Consider the following 17,642-nt stretch of genomic DNA (forward strand, 5'->3'; position numbering starts at 1 on the left):
ACGCGCGTCCGCAACGGCCATTGGCCAGTTTGGATTCCGCCACGGGTGGTTTGACGATTTATGAACGCTGATCGTACCCGTCGTCGGCTTCTCAATTTCGCTCACCATTTTTCATCTTCATAAAAGTAAACGATAACGGGAAATTCTGAAGAGCTTGTTCATTGTGAACAATTCAAGTGAACATTGCATCAGTGCAGTGTTACATACGTTCATGTCCGAGAGGTTAACGCGAGGTCCGCTCACATTACGTCTAGAACTGACGTCCGATTGGACAACCTCTTTTCCAAGACAAAAGAATGTCGGTAGCCGAATGAAAACAGAATTTGCAACTTTCCTAAAATCTTCTCGAAGGATCTAACGACGTCTCTGGTTGGATTCTAGTTCCGAGCTGACTAGCGCGTATGGAATTTCCCTAGAACCGGGAAGTCCGTATAGTAATTTTTTTATTTGGAACTAGCTAGAAAATTTAATGGCATTTTAAAGGTTGCAACACTTCTTTTTATAAGTTTCGGAACTCATCCCGTGCCCAATAAGAAAATTTGTTTTTTTAGTAATTCTCGGGAGATATATTTTTCTATTGAATAAGAAATGCGCAACTTACGAAACTTGTCGAAAGTGTTGCACCCTTCTTGCGACTGACCATAGGTGCAGGAAGCTCAGGGACATTTTTGTTACTTTCACTCGCATACGCGTCAAATTTGAAAAGCGTCAAACTTCATGTATGACCGCATCTTGAGGAAGAATTTACGCAATCGCTCGATAAAACTTAACATTATTCGTAAATTATGGTAACAAATCTTAAATATGCTTGAAATAATTCACTATAATATGAATATAATTAAAACAACGTCTAGGCTAGGGCGACAACATGTAAAGAAGCTATTCAAAGATGGGAGGAAAAAACAGGACTTGTGGCGAGCGAACAAATAGAGATAATATTATCCTTCCAGTGGCCTCCGATCGAAAAAATGGACAATAGCTTGGCAGTATTGACTAACGTCGAGTTCGTTATCCTTTCACGAAATTACACAAAATTTTTACACAATCTCTTTTAAAAACCAATGAAACAATCTCATGAAAACACTCGCAGAAAATTGTCCTTGTCGACGAATATGATCGAGAAAATAAGCGGTATCGGTACATTGAAGTATTTGAAGATCTTGTCACTGAGCAGAAACAACATTAAGACGTTCTCGGGAATAGAGGCAATCGGAGATCACTTGGAAGAGTTATGGATATCCTACAACTTGATCGAGAAGATCAAGGGTGTCAGTGCACTAAAAGCGCTCAAGGTCCTGTATATGGGCAACAATCTGGTGAAAGATTGGGCAGAACTTAATCGTCTGCAGGAGATACCTAATCTCCAGGAGCTATTGTTCATCAACAATCCTATATGCGAGACTATGGACGCGGAATCATGGCGTTTGCAAGTTGTCAGACGGTTGCCCGGTCTGAAGAAACTCGACGCGATACCGATTGTGCACACCACGTACGATATCTACATCAAATGCTTCGCTGAATCACTTTTATCAATATAACTTTCGCATAAAAATCAATCGCATGAAAATATGTGAAAATTTCTCTATTTTAGGGATGCAGGCGATTGAAAAGGTAACGCAGGACACCAGATTGCAGCACAGATTCTACTTTGTGAAAATAATATAAAATTTATATTTTTTACATGATAAAGTTCAACAATAAAACCTATGTTACATCAACGACAGCCTAATACGTTGAAAACGTACTCATCTCATCGTCTAGCCATCACTGTCTCTTTGTACATCGATGATAGTACTTTGGACATTCGTTCGTCTCTTTCAATAAAAACCTAATAATTCTCTACTTTCATATCGTTGAGCCCAAGTTCTTCGTTCTGCTCGAAGCTTCTGTCATACTTTGTGATTTTTAATCTACCGTCAGGCCCGTCATCGGAGAGGCTCTGCACATAGCTGTTGCCAGCCGGGTCGTTCAAAATCAGGGTTATCTTTTTCTGGCCGTTCAGAACCTCTTCTAGCTGCACGATAAATAGCTCCATCCTTTTCACAGTCTCCGAATCGCTGGTATCGCCGGTGAAAGCTGTAGATGTGGACAGCTGTTCCTTCATCGCTGCTATGATACCTTCGACAGTCGTAAAACGACCGCCCAAAGTCGCCGGGCCAACTTCCAGTTCGAGCTCGGGTATCTCCATGTCACAAGTCTCGGATTTGAGCAAATCACGACCGAAATCCTCCTTACCTGTGATCGTTACTTCAATTCTGACTCCTTGATCCTCGATCCCGCTGCCACTTTTGACCTCGTTAGTTCTGTGACCACAATATTCACAAAGTGTGGCCATTATAACGACTTCCTTGAAGTGTGGTATGTCTAAATGCTGCATTAAGGAAAAGTTTCGAGCAAGAACAAGCATTACTGTCTACATGAAATTTCCATTAATATTCCTATATAATTTACAGTAGACTGGAAGTCAAATAATTGATGTTACTTTGAGAGATCCGGAAATTACATTGTATATAATAATTTAATCTGATCTTACAATTAAAGGATACTTGTCAGCTTCATATTTGTTTCGCAAGGACTGTTACAATCCGGGCAATTGGTAGGAAAAGTCATTACTTCGCCCTCAAATTGTTCCAAAGAGTATTCTCCCTCCTGTATCGGCTTGAGCAAAGCATCTTCATTGTCTGAGTAAAATCCCAACATGTGATTCTGTTCTTTCGTTCTCTTGAAATACGTTACAGTGCATCCGTTATCCTTGAGCGGTGCCTTCGGGTTCTCTATGTGGCTATTCCCTGACACATCTTGAAAAATAATGGTGAAAGGCTCCTCTAATATCTTCAGCATGTGTAATTTGCTAATAAATAAATCTATCGCCACTGCGGTATCCGGGAATTCTTCCCGGCGCCTTGGCTGATCCTGCTCCAATGCAGCGATACTCCTATCTATAATACTCTCTACCGTTGTAACCTCGCCCTTCTGGGAACGTGCAGGAATCTCGAAATCTATGTGAGGAATAAAAACGCTGGTGTAGTCGGACTTGACCACTTGACGATTTAAATCTTGCGGCGACGAGACCTGCAACATTATTTTGATCCCCTTCTCTCCGATTTTGCCGGCGTTTTGTATCTCGTTATTCTGATAGCCGCAGTGCTCGCAATCGAAGGACATGAGCACCACATCCTTGTAATACGGAATTTTCGTGAGCAACAGCTTGGTGATACCCTGTGAACAGGTAGATAAGGTTAGAGATGTTCATTCGGTAAAAGTTCGCGCATTCTTGCGTTCGCTTACATTTTTACCGCAATCCGTGCACAAACTCTCGATCTCCGTGATTTCCGGCTCTAGCTCGTTAGCGGATAACTCGCAGAAGATCGGCTTAGAAATATTATTTCCCACCTGTTTCTCTTTAGTTGCCATCGCTCACTTCGAGGTTTTGTTGCTGCTCGCGACGATAGTGACAGCTCTCGACTGTGGCTGAAAAGAGCACCTAAAATCCACGAACCCATCCGTGTGTTATCGATAGATCGAGTCTGCCGACTGAGGTTGGAATCTCGACTATGTAACCGTTATTTTTCTTACGTCTTGTTTCTACCGTCATAATTTAAATCTAATCGACGATTAACTCAATGAAATTGACCAATTGTATTGACCAGTTAATTGATCGCCAGTGCGATTAGTCAGTTCCATCGAGTTAATCGTCGATTAGACTTGAACCGAGATGGTAAAAACGGGTATTAGTGTGAAAGCCTCGTGAAAGTTTGAAGAAAGAAACATCAAAAATCCAGAACAATCGATTCATCAACGGTTCGATTCGGCCGTGTTCTTCTCGCGGATGGCCGCATCATGAGGCATGATCGTGCACGAAACCATCTCAACATCCATCCCAGCGATATCGGCCGATTTGTCCCTCCGTTCCCGTCGATGACTAACGTCGGTAATCGTAAGGCGAACCTCGCGCACGGAACGTGCGAGCGCGCCAATACGCATCGACGCACGCAGCGCGAAGGTTGTGATCTGTGTCATTGGCGCTGAAAAAGCCAAGAACATCTCGGGGACATCCTACGATTTCGCGGTTCGTACGTCGAATAATTTCAAGCCAATCGACCCTCCCGACGTCCCTAACGCCCCGTGAATGTCGTGCCCGTTGTCACACGGAATCGAGTCTTGATGCGCACCGAGTCGTTGGCCGAAATGGAGAACAGGTTAGTACGAGATTCATAGAACTCGCGTCTTGCCCCGCGACGGGGTTATGTTTTGTATACACTATTCTTTCTTCTCGCGCACAGGTTGTCGGACGCGTCGACACCGTCTTATCACAACATGCCGAAGAAATCGAAGAGGCGATCCAGTCGCCGAAACAACACAATGGACGCGTGGAACTCTGGCCAGCAGAACAGTCAGGATGGCGGTCAGATGGTGTCGGGTATGGAGTATCATCCTCCGCGGATGATGTGGCCGTCGAACATGCCACAGAACATGCAGAGTAATGGTCAACGTCTGTTCACCGCAATGTCTGATCCGAGTGTATGCGGCTATTCGCCGATGCCAGTCACATATACCATGCAGCCAGTTTCACTGCCACCCATGTACAGCCTGTACCAACCTGTACCGGTGACGAATGTTAGAGCCGTCCATCATAATACATCTAGGCCTGTCCGTAGCGAGCGTTTACCAAACGCTTGCTTCAAGGCTGGCAATAACGCTGCCAATGGCTACGGCAACGCACAGGAAAATGGTTTAGAGTCCGCTGTACATATTGCTCATCAGAACGGAGATTACGCTAGTCTACCACCCACTGCCGACAGTGGTATCAATGGAGATGAACTGAATTCAGAACACAGAAGATATTCCGATCCCGGGCTCGGTCCTGCCAAGGTTTCCTCTCATCTGGACAGCGATGATTCTGTCGAGAGCGAAAGTTCGGTGATCACAATTGGACGCACCAATAAACTGGCGTTGTCGCTCATGGAACAGGTTGGTATCTTTGGGTTTAATAGCAATGTAAATATATATGTGTGATTATACACATACACATGTGTGCTTTTTCATATACATATACATATGTACATAAGGCCTTGTATAATGAATAGGCTCTATCAAGCTTGCTTCTTTGTTTATAATTCTTGATATGTCTATCTCATATGTTACATTACAGATAACAGATCTGAAGAAGTATAACAGCCAACTGTTTAAAGAACTCAGTGTAACCAAATCATATTTTGAGAGTATGAAAGCTGAATTGGTACAATACAAACACTGTGCCTCTTCAGACTATCAACCTGGGATGTTATCAGGTAGATAACTGTAAATATAACAATCTTTATCAATAGATTGAAGTATTCTTACATAGGACAAACACTATATTATATGCATGAACTATTTGCTTTAGAATTTATACGTGAAATCAGAGAGGCCAACAAAAAATATGAAGAAGGGTTAGTTACGAAGGTGACGTCCATGTTGGAGGAGAGGTATAGTCAGCAGACTACAGAAATAGAGGAGTTAAAGGTATGTGAAGGTAGAATAGTCATTATATTTCGTGATTTTGAGTGATATATTTCCGTAAATTTTTCGATGTACGTCATATCAGTACAACTCAGGGAAATGGTAAAAATTATCACTGAAATTGGATATATTTGAAAATGATTTATTATTCTATCTCATCTCGAGCTGTATATTAAATTCTTTTATATCAGATCGCTCATTAAGCAACGGTATCAACCAACTATATATTCTTTTTACGCATTAACGAAACTTATTGAATGTTCGATAAACACGACGTGACTACAAAACTTTGCTGTGGCCATTTTTTTACGCGAGATTATATCACAACGCGTTATCGTTCCCCCTGTTTAGCAATCGAGTTAGCGGGAAATTAGATCCACAAGAAGATAATAATCGAAGATAATCGGGAGACGCTGTGCTAATTCGGCGGCTTGTGAATAATGTGGGAACGGAAAACAAAAGCGGCGCCCAACACAGACACTACGTTTTTTTTTCTTACTCTTTCGTGCTCTCGCGTCGTCGTTTTGCGAGTAGCCGCGGTAATATGAGCACTCGGTTCAATATTTTCGGCACTCGCTCTTCCGGGTCACGATCATGGACGTAATGTTTGCGCAGACGTTCCTACGCTTTGTTTGATTAGGACGGCCAGGTGATCCTGGCAACCATCGGTTCTTTCCTACCTCCCCTCTCCCGATTATCGTACGTACGCGAAACCTGGACAATCAATTTCGTTTCCGTTCGTTCGCGTATTTCCACTCATCTCGTTCACTCCCGTTAATGGTCCTCGCTTGGCTGAACTTCAGATCTTCGCAGGCTGCTCTTAGTGAATGACAAAGGTGCTTCTTCCGATTTTTTTCATTTCACCGCCGCACCTCTTCGTCGCGATATTCGTCCTCAAATCAAATATAGTTGTACACACAGCATGGATGTTGCATCGGGTGATTGCGTATCGTTATCGATTGGTTCGCGAAAAATAAAGGGGTGGAAATAATCAATTTCTCGTGCACGTACTATTTTTGTGCACTTATCGGTAATCGTGATACCCGTTAGAATAGCATTTACCAGCACGGGCACGCGAATGTGTCGTTATGTTGCGTGAAACCGCCTATGCGTATCGAGGTGACGATAATAATAACGCAGTGGGGAAGAGAAACTGTCGCATTATCCGATATGAAATTACACTTTTCTCCGTCGTAACTGTATCATGCAAGCCCGTGATCTCCCTCTATTTTCAAGTTACCCCGATAAGCATACTGTGATAAAGATAAAATCAAACGCGGAAATACAATGCGCGCGCGTATACATTTGTTTCGCCTCAAACGTCCGAGGTGTGAAGAGGCGTAAAGGTGCGGCCGGCGAAGAATGTGAATCCACGGAGATCACGAGAGGTCTCGAAAATTGTTTTCGGCAAGCCGGGTCCGACGGGTTCGTTCTCGGGGAAACACGTCAACTGAATACGGTTCGCACTTGCGACTTTGCCGGGAAAGGGTGGGAAGGCGGACGGAAAAGGTCGAACCGCGAAGGGACGACGCTTCTCGACATTTTCTTTTCATTCTTTTCGGAACATCGGGCCCAAAGCTTATCTTAGGAAAAATACGCCAATTGCTTAGACACTCGCGAAGTGGGGGAGGAAAGTGGAGTCGAATCGGGAGGAGAAAGTCGCGGCCGCCACGACTGATAAAGTCGGCCGATACCGGAGAACGCAATGTAGACATAATACGAAATATCCGTGACGCGCTAAAAGTGATTAGGTTTCACATGGGGGCATCCGTTGGGCAGAGTGTTGCAGAGGCAGATCGGGGCGGGGACCAAAGGGACAGGGAAAGTGGGATCGAGAAGGGTGGGAGAGAGAGAAAGAGAGAGAAAAAGAGGGGAGGGAGAAAATGAGACAGAGGGGCTAGACGAGCGCAAGGGTGGAGGACGGCGCACTTAGCGGCTGTCAGGGGCCTCTCCCTTGGCCTCTTTTTCCTCTTTGCCGTGTCTTCTCGGGTTTCAACCATCCATTAGCCTCATCAGCCGAAGCGATGGCCGCTGCCGCCACCGCCATGTCGCCTGCATATTGGCAATCTCGTAATTGAACCTCGGAGACCCCGTCCGTCCCCTTCACCTCCGTCCATGTAAATTCTGCTGCACGTGAGAGCCGATCAAGGTTGCCGGATTCCTCGCTTTTTCTTTCTTCTTCGTCCGTTTTTTTCTTCTTTTTCAATTCACACTGCCTGGACCGCGTGGCGTTTGTCTTGTAAATATCTAGCCGGGGGATAAGGTGATTAAGAGATGGCCTCGAGATGATTCAATTGTAACGGCCAGACATAGTTGTAGACGTTCCATGTTTTTTTTTTTCTTTTCTTCGAGGATGGTTTACGTCGGATCGCTGTCCGTAAGTTTGCGCGTAATGCTCGTTGTTTCATTGGTTGTTCTGTCTGATTGTGGTGTCTCGACCGTTAGGTTCCGTCCGGTTAGGTGGTCGCGGGTAATACCAAGTTGCGTTCTATTTTTCTAATCGCAGTACCAATTGTCGAAAGTAACCATCGAGTACGAAGAAAGCAAAAAGCGCATCGCCGCATTGGAGGAAGAGCTGACGGAGTTGAAGCTGAGCGTGACGTAAGTTATTTGCACAAAGCCTAGAAGACTTTGCTTCAAACCTGATTTGCATCCATTCTGTTCCGCTCCACTCTATTCTACTTCCGACGAGTGTTTCGACGTTGTATATACCGAATGAGCGTTGCGGCTCAGAACTCGGCAGCGTCTGCAAAAAGATCGCCGGAGAATTCGGCTTTAATCACACATCAATTTCGTAATTGCCTACGATTAATCATCGCTACTCATACAATCACAACGTGGCTTTAGTGTAATCGCCTATAATTTATTATTCGTAACATCCGCTCTGTTGCTCACGATTTTTCACGTCAATATCGCATAAACGCAGCATGACGTTTCTTACATATTTGTGACGAATTTCGCGAACAATTGTTCTTATCGATGAAACGCGTACGATCTCTGTCTTGAGGCAGCGGTATTCAAAGGTTCATTGTTTTGTTTTTCAGGTCACTGAAAATAAAGTGCTACTGTTCAAGTAATATTTACTTGATCTAAGTAACATTATTATTCCAATATTCCTGGGCAAATATTTACTAGAAGTAAAAATATAATTGACTACATGTACGATATTTTTTTTCGATAAGTAGACATTTATTTGTATGTGTTAAAAGCAATCGTGACAAGTACTAAATTCATAATATTGAAGATATCAGAATTTATAAAAAAAAATATTTGCTGGACAGAAAAATCGAAATTTAAAACCACTAGATTTCTTCAATGGAATAGATAAATATAATACATAATTTTAGTAAATATTCTCTTAAATTTAGGATCATTTTACACTTACATTCATTTCATTTATAAATTAAAGTATTATTGCGTTCAAGTAAGTATTTACTACGCAAACTATTAAGATATATTTAAATCGATAAGAACTTGATTTAAGATGCTGAAAACAGGTAATTACGTTTACTTGATTCTAGCACTTTGTCTGTGTATTAAATCGAGTGGCGCGATCTACGTTCGAAACATTGATTTGGTCAGTTCGTCAAACAATTTGCAAAAATCTTCTTTTGTCGCAAAAATCTTCCTTTGTTAGAAAAATCGCGCGGTTCAAGTGGAAGACATCGAGATACGTACAGATCTTCGCACTTTTACACGCAAACCTTCGTATCCACGACGACTTGTCGTTTCGCTCATCGACACCCGTCCGTCCGTTCGTCGCCTCGTTCCTCAACGAACGCGAGCCCAGAGGCCCGCGTTTTCCCGACCGTTTGATCTCCCAAAGTTTCGGGTTGCTTGCATCCTCCCCCGTTGCGTCCACCTGCATAAAAATCTCCATTCTATTCGCACTAGCAACGGAGGTCGCGAGATCGCAGCATTCGAGGAGGAGACCCTGGCGCTGCGACGGGAGCTCCAGGAGGCGCGCGCTTCCAGGACCCTGGCCGAGAACCACGCGGCAAAGTGCGTAAACTTGGCGGTATCCAGATCTATCACGCCTGTAAATTACGAATCGGCCGATACAACCAGCACCCCCGTGCGTACCGCTCTTAACGACACTCGCTGCCTATCCCCCGTACCCGACACCACGATCACGAACGCTACTTCCTCGTCCACCTCCAAATCCGTTGCCGCTTCCGCTTTTCGTCCCTATCCCGCGGAGGTGGCGGCTCCTCTCGTCATCGAGACCGCGCAGACACGAATTCGAAACAGACTCGACTCCGGAGTCGTCGTGTCCAGCGACAGTTCGCCGGAGCCGCGGTTGAAGGTAGACAACATCGGTCATCAGCCCTCGAATGCGACCTCGGCATCCTGCCAGCCGACTAAAGCGAGCGACGACACCGAGAACGACGAGAACTCTCGGTGCAAAAGCGAAAATCACAAACCGAGACGCCCAGACCCCATCACGAATATAACGTACTCGGCACGACTGGTGGACTTGCTTTGCTACGGTCTGCTCGACACAAAGCAGATCTACGAGATGTATTGCGAGAGGAACCCACTGGTCGGCGAGGAGAAGAAAACCGATACCGTACAGACGGAGGACGATCTGTTCGCGGAGATCACCGCGGAAGCGGAGGCAGAATCATCGGCTGCGTCGAACAGAAACGGGGCCGAGGTGGAGATCGCGCCATCGGACAGTTTTAAGAAGCAGAATTCGTCGAAAGACTCATCGAGCAACGCGACGAGCAAGGCGGAAGGATCGAGTTCGACGGAGGACGCGAGTACGTTCGACGATTTCTCCGCGACGCTGTTCGGCTTGAAGAAACGGCGGAAGAAGGGCCACTCCAAGAAGTCGTCCAGCGGGACCGACATGCCCGGCAAGTTCTGCCAGCAAGACGCCGTGTTGGACGACGAGATTACAAACTCGTGTTCGAATGCGAGGCATAGCCGCGACACGATGAACGGGGACGAGAATCGTTTCGACGAGAACCGCGCGAGCCGAGCCATCGCCGAGGTGCCGGACGTCGCCGTGGTCGACGGCGGCTCGTTCGTGCCGAAAGATCTCTGCTCGACGAGAATCCTGACCTCCAGAGTCCTGACAGCACCTTCACGCGCCACCTACACCACCGCCTATATCTAGGTTACGTACGCGCGGGGTCCCGAGCCAAAAAAAAATAAACCATAATAATAAAAAAGCGGAATTTGCTAAAACACAGCAAAAGAGCGAAGCGGGGAAGCGAAAAAAAAAGCGATATACCACTCGTCGCCAATATCCGCAAAAAGGGGGGCTTCAAAGGGCTTAACTAGAGGCTACTACTACTACTACTACTACTCCTCTGTGTACATGTCGAATAGCACGTAGGTCTCTCTCTCATTGTTCACTCGTCATGCATGCTCTTTTCAGGTCGGTCTACATCCTATCGTGATGTCTACCATAAATTATTGTAACCGTTGCAATGCTTCTCGATTTTGCCATCGCAAAATCATCGTAAAAGTTAACTTCAAGTCATACGATTTACAACGCTGCCTGGCATTGGGAGCCATTCAGACGTTTCCAACGATGCTTTTGACGATGCAATTACCTTTTATAGACATGTGATGTTTGCAACGACGTTCTTACAACTATGACTGATATTACGTTGGATGTGGAGGGACTTTCACGTACGTGCCCGTCGTATCCCCTACGTCCCATGCTTCGAGCTGCGCCCAAGCTTTACGTTTGCGATACAATTGCGTTATCTCCCGGTGCCGAAGATCATGTCTACGATGACACGTGCGCCGGACGGCGTGAGTTGTCCCATTTGTTTTCCGAAACTGAGAGATTTCATTCTCGACTCGTATCGCGCTTCGATCGAATTGATTTCCTTTCGCAATGCTTTTCCATGGCTCGATAATGATGTGTAATTTTGAGTACGTATGTTAAAGTGAGACACAGTGGTGCGTGAACGTAGATACCGGGAGAACGTAATTCATTCGTGCTGTATCTCTCGTAGTTTTCGTATTATCGTCTCGAGGGAGGAAGATTAACCATTAACTAAGATTAACTGACTAGATATCGTGACTGTCATCTCTGACAAGGATGAACTTGATAGTTATATGTACTGTTTTGCATTTTATCATTTTTTTTTTATTCTCTGACAGTAAACGTTGTATTCTTTCTTGAATGAAGGAATAAGAAAGAAACACTGATCGACATAGCAATCGCTTCAATTGGCTGACGCGCAAATATACTTGAATCGTTATTACCGACTACGCACATATTTGTACAAATTTTCACTTATATCTCAGCTGTCTTTGCATATTAATCTTATATACAATATATATTATCAACATTAATGCAGACATAAGCAGAAATAAAAATAAATAACTTGACATTTAATATATACTTGTATACATATATTTATATATTAAATGTGTTACGAAGAATAAGAAAAAAAGTCGATACATACATGTATAAAATATTTCCTCTGATTTCAGTTTGTGCAATAAAATGTCTATCAGCATGGCTTTGACAGTTTAGCATGTCTCATCCTTATTACATCTCGTGTATATATCTATACATGTATATATATATACATATTATATACTTCGATGCGTATACACGTATGTAAATATAACCATTGTTAGTTGTGTCGTATTCGTCTGATTTGTGTAGCAAACGCCATAACATTGCCATATTCCGCGTGAACGCGAAACTCAACGTCTAATATCTAGATTATAATTTCATCGATATGTCACGTTTGCATTCGTACACATACACCGTTGTTGAAATATTTCCAAATCATTTTTCATATTGAAAGCTGCTTTAATGTTTCTGCCAAAATATAGTTCTCGACTAGACTAAGAAAGTTGTAATATACGTAACTGAGAATGTGCATATATATATATATATACATACATATATATTCATTATTCCCTTAGGAAAAGTAAAGTTTCCAAATCAATTGGAATGAATGTCACACCGACGAAGGTTTAATCCGAGAGTAAATTATCGCCCGCCTTATTGCTCATCATCTCGATCTTCCGATCGTTTGGCCGGCCGTGGTGGCGATAATTCAGATTGAATCTTCGCCGAGTCGAATTTCTTTCTTCGACGCACGACCGAATTGTATCTCACGAGCGCACCGTCATTCCGCTTGCATGATCCTTTCCGCTCCTCGAGGAAGCATATCGATTCTTCTTACCTCGGACAAGCATCACATTTCCCAACACACCCGTGTCGCTTCATCTGGACGGCAGGCACCAAAACACGTCGTTCTTGTGTTTTCTAGCCGGCGGCTTGGCTTTAGGCTGCAATTTTTGCTTTGCCCGCTTCTAATGACATTATTTCTTTGGCCGCGTTACTGGTGGAAGAGGCACATACCCAGAGCGACACCGTGATGACCGAATGTAACGAGACGCAAAACATAATTTGTCAGACTGGAGAAGCTGGTGGAGATACTGCGTAAAAAGGTGAACGGTGCCACAGCTGTGAACAAGGTTCGCGACCTCCCGGCCTCCGGTGTGTGTGCTGTTCCTGCGGATCCATTCAAGCAACCGGCGAATCACGTGCCACCCTCTTCATCGTCGTCGGAGAAGGTTCGAGCGAAAAAAGATGATGACGAGGAGGAGGAGGAGGACGACGACGAGGAGGACGACGACGTCGACGGCGGGAATTCGGGCGCGTCCGGCAAGGACTCGGCGATCGACAGCAGCAGTGTAAATCTGTCCGGGCCGGTGACCGATCTCTGAGCAAGTGTCGGGAGCGCGATTGTTGCCTTATGTCGATTTGCACGTCGACTTTTCGTAAGTTATTTTCGCGTGTTGTTCAAGTGCCAGAGTGGTGGTGGTGTGTCGTCGGGAACGTAAGTCGTCGGTTAACGCCGTCGTTGCTCAGACTTTCCAAGGCACTCCCGTCGTGCTCTTCGTCCGCGACCATTCGATCACCCCTTCGCTCACGAACGGTCGGCTCCGATCCAGCTGGAAGGCGAGAACTATCTCTTGACGGACTGTCGGTTTTTCTTTTAATGTTAGGACGTTGTTCGTACGTACGTTCGCTCGTTCACTCGTTCGTTCGCATGTATTTTCCACGCGATTATTTATTATGATTAAGCGTTATGTAATATTGTTGGATACGCTGTTGATATTTCTGTACAATTGAGACTGAAACGTGGTCGTCGGACTGAGAAACTTTTCGACGAAACTTTCGCGTCGCAGCGATACCGCGACGCGAATGACAGACTCGTGGAAACGGACGTTTTCCGAAGAGTGTGTGTGGTTTTTGGAGGAAAAAAGACTTGTTGTTTCTTGCGAGCTGCCTCCGGAGCGGTCATCGCGCGCGTTTCGTCTTACGCCCGACGATGATACGCGCGCGGTCCCGCCTGTTACATGACAAATGTTAATATTTTTAAACTATACGACGCTGTTTTTGTTTGACACTGCCTTTCTTCCTTTCTCTCGCCTTGTATCGTTGCATTCTTCTCTTTGTTCCTTAGTCGCCCCTCTTTAGCCATTCTCGCGCGTGTATTTATTAAATGATTTTAATTATTATTTGTATATTCGTATATCTCACCGCAGCAGGAATTAATTGATTACACGACATGACGATAAGTAGGTATATGATTTCACGGATTTAGGCGATTTTGCAAAAGGTACTTATTTATATTTATTTGTTCGAGCTTTCGGCAGAATCCCCGATACTCTACGGAATATATGATGGAATATAAATCACATCACGCTGCAAATTGGCTAACGTTATGTGTTAATCACCGATCGGCACAGTTGTTACCTCATTCGTGTGCGATTTTGCCAAAAGGAGTTTTGCATTCTAGGGAATCATTAGACAATCGCACGCGCGATGCGCTACGCGAAAACGTATAAATTAGAGCCGAGACTGCCGTTTGTTAAGAGCGCGCCACGAAGTTTCCGTCGCTCCTCAATCGAAGAGGGGAGGGAAATCCGCATCTTTTCTTTCTTCCCCTCGACTTCGCACAGACTATCACAGCCGCACGGTTTGCATACGTGCGGAGACTTATGTTATCCACCTATATAGTGTTTACACGTAGACATTTTTACGATTACATTCTACGATCGTTACGGGCAGATACCGCTAGCAATATGTCTCTCGACTGGCAATAAACGTAGGCGTAGGTTCTAACGAGTGATAACACGCTCTGATCGCATATCGTAGGACAGATATCGTGTCATATTTTGTATAACTTTTTTCTAGGGCAGCCGAGTGAGTGAATTTCTCGTCGTCGTTCGCCCGACGACGGGCGGCCGGAATTTTACAGTCGTAATAGGGAGGTTAAGGGCGCCGTTTTAGGTTGTACGGCGCGCACACGGCGCCGTCGCGACTCCGTAATGGGCGATCGTTATCTGTTTTACCTCGGTGGTAAATCGGCGGGGAGATTAATTTGTGCTAAACTCACTCCGAACTCGCGGTGATCGTAAGTTACTGCTCCGATAAAGCAAACCCGGACGGGTTTGTTCGGTAAATATCAGACGGTATCGCGGATTGAACACATGTGCCTCCACGTAAGACGCGTATGTAGTGTCCGTTTATTTTTTTCGCGTACAATCGCCGCTGATACACGTTCCGTTTGCGACGTTTCTGCGTTCCCCGACAAGAAAACCGGCGGGTTCGAGAGGAATCGACGGGGGAAACGCGAGTCTCGCGAAATTGGATTCCGATCTTCAAAACCGAGGAATTCGACGAATGATCAAGTATATTTTCGTATATATTTCAATACATTTTTTGATATCTCCAACATATCTGAAATATGATCTGGAATATAGCGATGTAATCGTGCTTCTAATGAGAAAATTCACTGTAATCGCGTGTTTCGTGATTGTTATTACTTTGTGAATTTTATTTGATTAGAAGAACCAGAGCGAAGTCTGATAACATTTTAGAGCTTTTCAAATCGTATTATCACAACACTTTTGGGGAACGAAATGCTTCTCAAAATTATACCGTGGTTCTGAATATTGAGACTTCGTTATTTCACGACACGAATTCCCCATCGGCTTCTTTCAGTCCGATTTTTCACAGGTTCGATTTATTATTGGCAAGTCTCGGACGGATTTCGATCTTTCTATTATCTTTGTAATGTAAGAAAGTAGGCGAAAAAGGCGATTCTCAAATCTCTCTCAGATAACTCATTACTAATCGTTTAAATCTGTAGAATGCATTCGCAATACTATATATTGTAACGCGTAAACGACGTAACTCAATCTCCTCTAGCGAACTCGAAGTGCCATTAGAATCGAGCGTAACTCAAGTTGCCGTTCTATTTTCGATTATATTGCGAAACGCTGTAGAAGAGAGTGGAATGTATTGAGGTAAACCGAATAAAATTACGTATTTATGAAGAGGCTCAACAACTGCTTCATTCGAATAGTTCTCGCCTGCGACATATCACTCATCCCGTCGCTCAGTTCTCACCTCGTTCCTCTTTCCCCGCTCGATCCGCATTTAATCACCGTGTCGCAAATTAACATCGGATCGTTCAGTTCGTTACGATTAGATTGTGGTTGGAAGTAAATGATTGACCGCTGAACTTGTTCACGCAACTTCTGAGAATTGTTTTCCTACGGAAATTGTCAATCCTTTTCCAAATGAATAATGATCTCCCTGGATGATTCGCACATACGCACACACACACACACACACACACGTACCGCCGGCTCTCTCACATTTTTCCGACAGCTCCGCCAAAAGTGCTTTCCTACTCGTGTTCCTCGCTTATGTACGGGGTATCTCCCGAGTGTGTTGTGATTAGAGGGACCTGGAAGATGTTATTCTTGCGTATGGATGTTTATCTTCGCGCGCCGCGCAGCCTCCCACGAAGATCGAACTGAAACAATAAGAGATTCGATGTATCGATGGCGCAGGTTCGGATCCTGCTTGAAGGATTTAACGATAGCGAGGACAAAATATAAAATAGCACCGAACGCGTGTCTCAAAATAGTGCAATCTGTTCTCGATGCATTGCGACAAGATCGAATCGATTCGACGTTGCGAATGAACGACGCGAGATCATATTGCGCAACTACAATTGAAATGTATATGCAGTTAGTAGCGGAAAGGTTGCAATATTTTTTCTTTTTATCAAGTGAAATTTCATTACGTATCCGTAAACGATGGGGAGAATTGTTTTTTGATGATTCTCAGAAGATATATTTTGTCCTATTAGGTATAATAATTTTGTATGTATACGCAAAAAAAGTGCTAGATTCAAATAAATATTTGCTCCAGTACTCCTTGGCAAATTTTTACTTGGATTAAGTAAATTTTATTTCGATCAAGTAAATATTACTTGACTAGAAAAAAGTGTTACATTCGAATAATATTTATTTAATTGAAGTAAAAATTTGCTAAGTATTGAAATAATTACTTACTTGAATCTAACACTTTTTTTCGTTATATCCTATAAAACTTATCCCTCTCTCTATTGTTATCGCTATATGTTTATAATTACGGAGCGAGATTTTGCGCTTTCTTTTGAGATAAAGCGGGTCTCTCAAAATTTTCGGGTAAGACCACTACCGAAAAGGACCGCCCTTGTAAATCAATTATCGTTTTATAACAGTGCTTTTGTCGCCGTAAAATTTCTTCCTTTTATGTGGCCGACAGTGTTTTCCGTAGGGTTATTCCACAATCGAAACGAAGGTTTTAGCGAATACCTGATGCTATAGGTTCTTGCCCAGTTTTATTGCGCGTTTTTCATCAACTTCGACTGTTGAAATGACCTTTTCTCTCGGTTTATCTCAATCAAGACTATGATTTTTTTCTCAGGTCAGAGTAACCTATGATATTTCGTAAATTATAGAATGGAGCATATCGAATAAATGGAAGATAGTCGGATATTATATTTTTTTAAATTTTATGACAGTATATTCTTGTTTTTTTTTAACGTTGTTGTTTCAATCAAAATATAGCTCGTCTCTCATTTCTCTGCTTCTCTATCTCTTTTCCGCGCTAAATGATGTAAAATAATATTACATTGTACGATATCCGTTGTTCGTAAATAATTAACTTTCCGATACGATATTATAACGTTATTGACATTTTATGAAGTTAATCAATCTATCATTTATACACGCACACATATTTTCCGCTTGAAATGCTTGCTAATTCTTTACAAAAATTCGCTTGGTTAATCAATGTCATTACG

General features: G+C 43.7%; 3 protein-coding genes across 6 annotated transcripts; 2 read left to right on the forward strand and 1 right to left on the reverse strand.

The window, feature by feature from the left end:
* Positions 1-65: 65 nt before the first annotated feature.
* LOC106744388 (dynein light chain 1, axonemal-like) lies at positions 66-1,640 on the forward strand. 2 transcript variants are annotated; one of them, XM_014619115.1, is made up of 4 exons: positions 66-788; positions 855-1,003; positions 1,091-1,489; positions 1,592-1,640. In XM_014619115.1, the coding sequence occupies exons 1-4, from the start codon at positions 786-788 to the stop codon at positions 1,605-1,607; spliced, it is 567 nt and encodes a 188-aa protein (XP_014474601.1). In that variant the 5' UTR covers positions 66-785; the 3' UTR covers positions 1,608-1,640. The 2 variants fall into 2 exon arrangements, with proteins under 2 accessions (XP_014474601.1, XP_014474600.1); XM_014619114.1 differs by lacking the exon at positions 1,592-1,640 and having other exon boundaries at positions 1,091-1,554.
* A 1-nt stretch (position 1,641) lies between these two features.
* LOC106744387 (zinc finger protein ZPR1) lies at positions 1,642-3,470 on the reverse strand. Its single transcript, XM_014619113.1, has 3 exons — positions 3,289-3,470; positions 2,547-3,219; positions 1,642-2,364 (listed from the first exon to the last, which is right to left on the reverse strand). The coding sequence occupies exons 1-3, from the start codon at positions 3,412-3,414 to the stop codon at positions 1,829-1,831; spliced, it is 1,335 nt and encodes a 444-aa protein (XP_014474599.1). The 5' UTR covers positions 3,415-3,470; the 3' UTR covers positions 1,642-1,828.
* A 302-nt stretch (positions 3,471-3,772) lies between these two features.
* Positions 3,773-12,970, forward strand: LOC106744461. 3 transcript variants are annotated; one of them, XR_001374449.1, is made up of 7 exons: positions 3,773-4,199; positions 4,284-4,971; positions 5,153-5,291; positions 5,387-5,505; positions 8,009-8,103; positions 9,397-10,842; positions 12,903-12,970. XR_001374449.1 is itself a non-coding variant. In XM_014619265.1 (6 exons), exons 1-6 carry the CDS (start codon positions 4,165-4,167, stop codon positions 10,622-10,624), a joined length of 2,304 nt encoding a protein of 767 aa, XP_014474751.1. In that variant the 5' UTR covers positions 3,773-4,164; the 3' UTR covers positions 10,625-12,847. The 3 variants fall into 3 exon arrangements, 1 of the variants encoding a protein (XP_014474751.1); XR_001374448.1 differs by lacking the exon at positions 12,903-12,970 and adding an exon at positions 12,756-12,843; XM_014619265.1 differs by lacking the exon at positions 12,903-12,970 and having other exon boundaries at positions 9,397-12,847.
* Positions 12,971-17,642: the final 4,672 nt, after the last annotated feature.

This window comes from Dinoponera quadriceps, unplaced genomic scaffold (genome assembly GCF_001313825.1).
Source record: "Dinoponera quadriceps isolate SergipeBrazil2010 unplaced genomic scaffold, ASM131382v1 scaffold777, whole genome shotgun sequence".
Lineage (NCBI taxonomy): Eukaryota > Metazoa > Arthropoda > Insecta > Hymenoptera > Formicidae > Dinoponera > Dinoponera quadriceps.